The 9,457-nt window shown below is 40.9% G+C and overlaps 1 protein-coding gene across 4 annotated transcripts in view; it reads left to right on the forward strand.

The window, feature by feature from the left end:
* LOC138622825 (leucine-rich repeat-containing protein 4C-like) overlaps positions 1–9,165 on the forward strand; it is a 157,507-nt gene extending 148,342 nt beyond the window's left edge. For all 4 annotated transcript variants that reach the window (XM_069701907.1, XM_069701908.1, XM_069701909.1 and 1 more), the window contains one exon: positions 3,597–9,165. In XM_069701907.1, the coding sequence (XP_069558008.1) occupies positions 3,648–5,594 (1,947 nt within the window). In that variant the 5' untranslated portion in view covers positions 3,597–3,647 and the 3' untranslated portion in view covers positions 5,595–9,165. The remainder of the gene's footprint in view (positions 1–3,596) is intronic.
* The last annotated feature ends 292 nt before the right edge of the window (positions 9,166–9,457 follow it).

Below are 9,457 nucleotides of genomic sequence, written 5' to 3' on the forward strand. Positions count from 1 at the left end.
TTGATTTTCTGAACGTGCTCTAGTTTCCTCCCCCATTCAAAAACATTCAGGTCAGGTAGATTAGAGACTCTATAAATGTGTCTCTTTATCTGTGCTAGCTCTGTGCCTCACTTCCGACCTGCCCAGAGTTGTTCCCTGTCTTTCACTGAGAGAGTAAAGGAAATAAAAACCCAGCTTTCTGTGATGATAAAAAAAAAATGTACGTATAAAGTCTGACAACTGTATGATAAGCAAAAACTACTGAGACTGTCACTGGACAATACATAGTGATGATGTTGTCATGCTCATCTGTCATTAACTAGTCTTTCATAAAACATTGGCATAGATGTCATACCTGAAGACTGAATATAATATAATTACCATGTTAGTCATGTGACAAGCTGCCTCTTAATTTATTTTATTTTTCCACAGGAAGGCTGGGTTTGGAAATGTAATAATCAAGAATATATTTATTCTTCAATCTAAATCTTTTGTGTCTGTCTCAATTAAAATTGGTATCTGTTGAGATATTAATTCAATCAAAAGAGCTGTTCTGGTTGTATGGTTGTCACTAGTAGTGACTTATCGCTGACTAAGTAAGTAAGTAAGTAAAGATTTATTCATATAACAACTTCAAAAACAAATGTTCCGGAGTTAAGAGGCAAAGTCAGGCCCTGGGAACATCCACAAAGCACTGGTTAAACAACAGAAAAACTGCAGCTTTCTATAAGGACACAATGTACTTGGGGGCTTCACTATGTAGAATCAGCCCATTCTCATTCCTAGGGCGTCAAATACTACTGTTTGTCAAAGCTGTTGGTATCAGAGAGATAACCACAAATTGCTCTTTGGCATTGACACCGTGACAACCCAAATTGAAGACGGAGGTCATGTGACCTAGTCATGTGGGTAGAAACTTCAGTAGAAATGTAGGAAGGAGGTCAGGGGTGTTGGGATGCAACAGACACAGGACTTCCAGGTGGTAAACTGTTATTTCAGTTTGAGAAGGGAGAAGTCAATGTGGACTTACATAAAGTAACTTACGTTACATATAGACTTAGACTTAGACTTTAAACTTTATTAACCCCGCAGTTGGGAAATTTAGTCATCACAGCAGCATAGAAACACAGTTAGGAAAAAAAAAAAAAGGTGCACACAATAAGAACAAATTACAAATATGTATACAATAAAGTAAGCTAGATAAATGTAATTTTTTTGAAAAAGTAAGACCAATGAATAAATACACACACACACACACACACACAAACTATATACACAAAAAATAAATAAATACAGTTTGGGATGAATGGAACGTGTCAGGTGCTATGAAGTCAAATACAGTGCAACATTATTTTAGGCTGGTGTTTAATAGTCTGACAGAAGTCGGAATAAACGACCTGCGGAAGCGCTCCTTCCTGCACTGAGGGTGCAGCGGTCTGCCGTTGAAGGAGCTGCTTAAAGCTCCTACAGTCTCATGGAGAGGGTTTTACTGGCGTTAATCTGGAGGTGATTGAGATCACACCAGTCGACGAAGTCAGTGGTGACCTCCCTGTACTCCAGATCGTTCCCTTCTGATACACGTCCAACAATGGCTGTATCATCAGAGAACTTGTGGCAGCAGTCAGTGTTGTACCTGAAGTCTGACGTGTACAGGGAGAACAGGAAGGGGGAGAGCACAGTGCCCTGCAGGGCCCCCGTGCTGCAGAAAACCACATCAGACACACAGTTGTGAAGCCTCACATACTGCGGTCTGTTCGTGAGGTAGTTGGTCAATCAGGCGGCCGTCGACTCCATCTCCCTCCAGCTTCCCCCCAAGCAGTGATGGTGTTGAACGCGCTGGAGAAGTGAAAGAACATGACCCTCACAGTGCTGCCAGTGTTCTCTAATTGAGAGAGGGACCTGGGCAGCAGGTAGATCACCGCATCCTCCACACCAACGCCTGCTCTATAGGCGAACTGCAGGGGGTCCAGTGAAGTGCTCACCAGGGGTCTGAGGTAGCCGAGAATGATCCCCTCCATCGTGTTCATAAGGTGAGAGGTTAAGGCTACAGGTCTGAAGTGGTTTAGCTTCTTGGGGTGTGCAGTCTTTGGGACTGGAACCACACAGGAGGTTTTCCAGAGGACTGGGACTCTCTCCAGGCTGAGGCTCAGGTTGAAAATGTGCAGCGGTACCTCACAGAGCTGATTTACATAGTCCCTGAGCAGCCTGGAGCTGATACCATCCAGGCCTGTACTATGTGATGCCACGTAAACTATAATCTTTTCATTGACCTAACCATGTGGTTTCTGGTGGCTAAAACTAAGGCACCTTGTGCTTCTTGTGTGAGGTGCCAGCAGGCTGTGACGAAACGGCAGTATCTGACACCCTGGGATGAGAAAGGGATGCCCCAATATTTAATAATTAAGATCTTAAATTGAATTCTAAATTTCATGAGCAGCCACTGATGAGGTCAACACTGAAGTAATGTTCTCCCTTCAAATTTTCTTGATAAAAAACATGCCGCAGCATTTTTAACCATCCTTAGATGAGTCACAGCTCCTTGACAAAGACAAGAAAATAAAAAATTACAGCAATCAATGTATTACAACACAAAAGCATGATTGTTTTTTTCAAAACTTTCAAAAGATAAAATATGTCTGATATTTAAGATATTTCTTCACTGTGAAAAGCATGATTGCGCAAGATGTACTGAAGAATACATAAGAGACTATTATCAAAAATCTCAGCAAAACTTTTACTGTGGATATTTCTCATCAAAGGTTATTTGCATTGTCTCTTGGTGTATTTATCTGCTCTTCATTCACACCGTATGAATAGCAGCTTTTTAAAACCGTTATTTACAGGGCAACAAAGAAAACATGAACAACTTTGAGAAATATTGGTATTATTGAGTAGAAAAACAGGAAGATAACACACACTGAATCAGTGCGATAAGCATGTCATTCAGTCACACTCCATGGCTGCCATTGCATCATCTCTCTTTCACACAGTAAATCTCAATCAAAGAACATATTGTTTGTGTCCCCGCAGTTTCTTCTAGCATGATTCACAAAGAGTTACACAAACAAATTCTCCGGTCCCATTTTGACTTGCTTGTTTGACATTCCAGTCGCATGCACTGTGCCTTTGAGGAACAGCGAGTTGTAATCAGACGTTTCTAGATGTCTTGACTCGATAGAAGGACTGGTGGGTGGTGAGCTTCCTTATTATTTATGTCCCCTTAGTCTCAAATATAAATCACACAACACAGTAGTCATAGCTGCTTTTTTTCCCCTCTCCTTTCCTCCTCCCGCAGAGATACAGCACAGAAGTCAGCAGCGTCATTGTGATTTTGTTTTATGTGACTGAGATTGAGAGTGCGAGGACAGAGCACCCAGAAACAAAAATGGATAGAAGGCACTCAATCATGGTTGCAAATTTGTGTGTGGGTGTACAATATGTGTAACTGGTAGTTGCTGCAAGAGATACACAAACCTAACAATAGCTTAAGCTGAAAACCTTCAATTCTGACTCTTTTAGAATTCTAGAGAGATATGATATACTCAAACATGCATTAGACTTGTGCAATCAATTATCTAATAGATCTCTCCTCTTTTCTGCTTTTCATTTCATTCCAGTGGGCCCAAATCCTCTTTCCAAAGAGTGGAAGACCAGTCAATGAATTATGAATGTTAAACAAGATGACCTCCACTCAGCAGCAGCAGATGATGCGAGGTCCTAGGTGGAACCGGGCCTTGTCCGACCCTTTATTTGTGCTGCTCCTGGCCCTCCAGCTGCTGGTGGTGGCAGGACTGGTACGTGCTCAGACGTGTCCCTCTGTCTGCTCCTGTAGTAACCAGTTCAGCAAAGTAATCTGCACTCGCAGAGGCCTGCGGGAAGTTCCTGATGGCATCTCTACCAACACACGCTACCTGAATCTGCAAGAAAATCTCATCCAGGTCATAAAGGTGGACAGCTTCAAGCACCTAAGACATCTGGAGATTCTGCAGCTGAGCAAAAACCACATTCGCAAAATTGAGCTTGGGGCCTTCAATGGACTGGCCAGCCTCAATACGTTGGAGCTTTTTGATAACCGCCTCACCACCATCCCCAATGGGGCATTTGAGTACCTTTCCAAACTAAAGGAGCTTTGGCTAAGGAATAACCCCATAGAGAGCATTCCCTCCTATGCTTTCAACAGAGTGCCCTCGTTACGGAGGTTGGACCTCGGGGAGCTGAAACGGCTCTCCTACATATCTGAGGGGGCCTTTGAAGGGCTGAGCAATCTGCGCTACTTAAATCTGGGGATGTGCAATCTGAAGGAAATTCCCAATCTTATTCCCCTGGTGAAGCTGGATGAACTGGAGATGTCGGGAAACCAGCTATCTGTCATCCGCCCTGGTTCATTTAAAGGGCTCATCCACTTGCAAAAGCTATGGATGATGCATGCCCAGATCCAGACCATCGAAAGGAACTCATTTGATGACCTGCAGTCGCTCGTGGAGCTCAATCTCGCCCACAATAACCTTACCCTGTTGCCCCATGATCTTTTCACTCCTTTACATCACCTGGAGAGGGTGCACTTGCACCACAACCCTTGGAATTGTAACTGTGACATCCTCTGGCTAAGCTGGTGGCTAAAGGAGATGGTACCAGCAAACACCAGCTGCTGTGCCCGATGCAGCTCACCTTCCCACCATAAGGGACGATACATTGGTGAGCTGGATCAGAATTACTTTCACTGTTATGCTCCTGTTATTGTGGAGCCTCCTGCAGACCTAAATGTGACGGAAGGAAGTGCTGCAGAGTTGAAATGCAGAGCCAGCTCCTTGACCTCAGTTAGCTGGATTACACCCAATGGTTCCATCATGACACATGGTGCATACAAGATCAGAATATCTGTGCTCAATGATGGTACACTGAACTTCACCAATGTTACCATGCAGGACACAGGCACATATACATGTATGGTGAGTAATTCTGCAGGTAATACAACAGCATCTGCCACACTCAATGTGTCCTCGACAGAGAACAGCAGTTTCAGCTACTTTACCACAGTGACAGTGGAGACAATAGAAACACCACACAATGAAGGCTTCACCACTACTGTGCAACACAACGTGGGACCCACACCCTCTGCTGGTGCATGGGAATTTATTTCATCCACCTCTACAACAACCACTACAGTCCGAACACCGCTCTCCACCCGCACCACAGAGAAGACTTACACAATCCCAGTCACAGAGCTGGGCGATGACGGCTCACTGAATGGCTTGGACGAGGTAATGAAAACCACCAAGATCATCATCGGCTGCTTTGTTGCAATCACACTCATGGCAGCTGTTATGCTGATAATCTTCTACAAGATGCGCAAACAGCACCACCAGCAGAACCACCATGCACCAACACGCACCATTGAGATCATCAATGTGGATGAGGATTGTGTAACAGGAGGCCCGGGTATGGAGGGCCACCTGACTCTGCCTCCTCTTGAGCACGAGCACCTCAACCACTATAACACCTACAAGACTGCATACAACCATGCCTCCACTATCAATTCCATACATAGCTCAGCGCACGAACCTTTGCTAATCCGGGCCAGCTCAAAAGACAATGTACAAGAGACCCAAATCTAATACTTTTGTGAGACATTATAACACATACAGGCTTTATTGACTGGACATTACTGACAATTGGTTGTGAAGACTCTGGCTCAAACATAGAGGAAGAGACTCATGTGTTTGACAAATCAGTGGCTGGTGATGTGTATTCAAAGACTTTGGGAATTAGAGTATGTCTACTGTTTCAAAAAGTGTCTTTACAAAACAGAAGTTATTTATTTAAGAAAAAAATATTGTGGTTAAATCAAGAAAAACCTGTATTCTGCAATTATTTTTCCAGCACTTAATTCATGTTTTGTTTTTTGTTTTTCTTCCTCTCACATCACCAAATTGGTTTACTAACATGCTTTTAAATTCTGTTCGATGACATCTGTCGAAGAAAAAAATCCTGAAGCAAATTATTGTTCCTTTCTTATTCTTTTTTGGTATAACTGCAGACTTTGGAACAGATGAGATAGTAACCTCATTTCCCCCATGTATCAAAGAAATCTAGAGCACATTAGTGATTTTCTCCAGCTGTGGATTAAGTGATGAAATCTTTTGTGACCATCTGTAACTGAGATGAATTAAAAACGTGTTCATCATTTTACAGTGAGTGACAGAACTGTCAGTGATGAAATTTGATCATAATTCACTGTTTAATTGTATCCGTCACATACATTATGGATAGACTGAGGAGCATACATGAGGAAAATAGACCCCTGTGTTTTGCCACTGTAAAAGCTGAGGTTCACTATTAGAAGTATATTTTGGTAAATCAGATTCTATTGATCTTTGTGTTTTCAATGTATATGCAAAATATAAGATTATCCCTAATCTAAAAATTGTCTTGACTCAAGTTCCCAGACTTTAAGAGGGAGATATTCTGATTGTTAGAAAACACATCAATACTTGCATTGGAAACCATTGAGAATCTGAAGGTCATGACACAGGAGTTGCACTAATGAGTGCATTACAAACAACATAATTGTGATTGAAAAGGATGGGAACAATGTAGATTAGCTCAAATTCTGGCATAAATCCACTGCCTCCAAATGTTTCCAACGTATCAAGGCCTCACCTTTACCTTACGGTGCTCTGTGCTGTTACATATGAAGATGATTGCTTTGAGGCCACCTTTTTCATGCTGGGACCCCTTACCTCATCTGCAGTACTGCAGGAGTGCTGTCAGAAGCAGACTGATGAGATGAAGAAAGAGCTTAAACCCTTTATACAGCTGTCTGAGCACATTGCCTGTCATCTGCGTGCCACATTTCCACATGGGCAGTGCCTGGCAGCCCCAGATTCACACCCTGCCCCTGCCAAACAAAGGACTTGGCCCTGAGTGGCAAGGCTTATGCTGTGAGAGGCTTTAGGGGTGAATGTGTGGGATCGGGCATCAACCAGATGTTTGGGTTGCACCTGCCTCTCTCCCTTAGTGACAACACAATTTACATTTTAATTGATGTGCCCATGGGCTTTGGACGGACAGAGCTCCGCAGGCGCCCATACCCTGGAAACCATTTCAAAGTCCCCTCTAATGAAAAATAGTGCCAGGCATCATAAATGCAGTTATTAGGCAGACATTTGGCAGATGGCCCTGGGTATATTTTTTAGCAAGTAAGTGCAGTTTGTGCTCAACAGTAAAATATATAAAAAGGTCAACCCACTGTTTAACTTATCTCAGTTTTGTCTTTTATATTACATTCAGGTAATGAAACACACAGGAGAATGCCTCATAAAATCTGCTGTAACAGATAGTGTCATGTACTTTCTGTGGATTCACAATGCATATCACTAACCTGAAAGCTGGTACCCCATATGTAAGTTTCAAACATTCATCCTAGGTCTGAAAGGTGTCTGTGAAAAAGATCCCACGCTGCGATCAGCTTCAGGTTATTGGTCGTTTCCAAAAGTGGCAATGTGGTTTTCAATGCAGAAACGGCAACAGAAGTATAATCATATCTACATAAACATCTCAAACTAGTCAAGCTGCATTATCAACTTTTTTGCAGTCCAACTGTGTTCATCTTGTTTCAATATGTCACCAAAATATGGCAAAAAAACATTGCTTCCATCTTAATCCTCATGTACAACACTGTCAAGCCAACAAGTAGTAATACGCATATTACAACGCCACTCCGTACCACTCTGCGAGCCTTATTCCCAACTTCCTAAAAACACAGCAGAAGACCCTACGTTTAGCAAGAGTTCATTGTCACTCATTGTAGAATGAAGACAAATTAACAAAATATCAACAAGTGGCCATAACTGCAAAACTTTTTAAGTCGCCATTAAAGCCTTCATGGAGAGAGTGTTTTCTACTTAAAAAGACAGATTTTAACCTAAAAGACTACAAGGCTGCATCCCATTGCTTAATTCTACAGCATTTTTCAAATAAGGAGATTAAATAAGATACAGTGCCATTCTGACTCAGAAGGATATGAAAACTGAATGAAGTTAAATCAGAAGCTAATGATCTAAAGCCCAATTTGCAAAGAACTATTATTACCTGGGGTACCTGTGATATGTAAGACAACAATCACATCTATTTTATATGTTGATAATCATTGTCCATAATTTGTTATGTAAAAACCCTGTAGCAAATTACTCCCCACAATTTGCCTAATACAGAGGCGATTTAATAATATTAGTTCCGCAGGAAACAGTGTAATTTAATTTATTTTTATCATTTTATTCCCCTGCCAGATAAAGAATTATGGAGGCTTAAGTGGAATTCATTAATTGTATCTCTGATATAATTTGGGATGCAAATGCAGATGATTATTATCTATACTCAGTATGGAGATCCACTGTATGTTTCAGGGTAGTTTGAGGTTTGGGATTGTTTTTTATTTAATCTGTAAATTCGAGAGGAAACAAGGCTTTGGTCATTCAGTGAGAATCTGCTGCACACAGCACAGATGCAGGAAATACATTTCTAAACAAATGAGGTCCCCAGGTAATATTAGAGCAGACCGAATGGGATAATTGATTATCCCAGATCATGCTTTTTTTTTAACCACCCGGATACGATTCATCCCATAATTGCACTTGTGTGGAGTCTGGCACATTTGTAAACCATAGAATGACCTGGCTGTGTGTCATTATTCTGTGTTTAAGTTCCTAGTGGTGGGATGTGGATCACAATTCTAAACAGTTTATGTTGGAGGCTGTAACCACCTTCCCTTTTTGCCTTTAGTTGGAGGTAAATCGTCTGAAAATTTCAATGGTAAATTTGTTGCATTTTAGTCAAGCTGTCTCATGTATGTAAGATATCTAAATATTTTTGGTCAGTATTCTTTTTTTTTTCCACATTCTTTTCTTTTTTCTGAGAGGGAATGCTGTTTAGTGGTAGATTTATATGAAATACATTTTGAGAATAAAATAAAACAAAAACAAAAAATTTTAAATTTTAATTTTACATGTGCCAACAACCTGTTCTAAAAGTGAAAAAAGAGAAACATGCTGTAAAAGAATAAGAGATTGATTTTCATGTAAGCATTCTTTCATGACCTTTAAAAGATATGGAGATCGATTATAGAGACCAGAGTTTGTAGTTCATACACAAAATATGGTTAAAATAAACTATTGTTGTTTTTCTGTATTGTCTGATTCTTGTTTTCAACCTGTGCCACAATATAATTGATTTATAAAAGTTCAACATTGGTAGGTTTTGAAATCTAACAGCAATACAGTATATTGTCTCTTGCAATACATTATATATATATATATATATATATATATATAGGGAAAAGATAACCTGGGATTTGCTGTTCACAGCACATGCACCCATGTGGTTTGCACCCTCACCACCCAGCTAACAGGTCACCCCTTTAATTATTTTTTTTATATATCTTATTTAATTACATGGCTGTCATGCTTTTCAAGTATCTATG

Source organism: Brachyistius frenatus, unplaced genomic scaffold, assembly GCF_029030835.1.
Source record: "Brachyistius frenatus isolate BFR_SWC_R1_liver_20210118 unplaced genomic scaffold, ASM2903083v1 Contig_39, whole genome shotgun sequence".
Taxonomy (NCBI): Eukaryota; Metazoa; Chordata; class Actinopteri; family Embiotocidae; genus Brachyistius; species Brachyistius frenatus.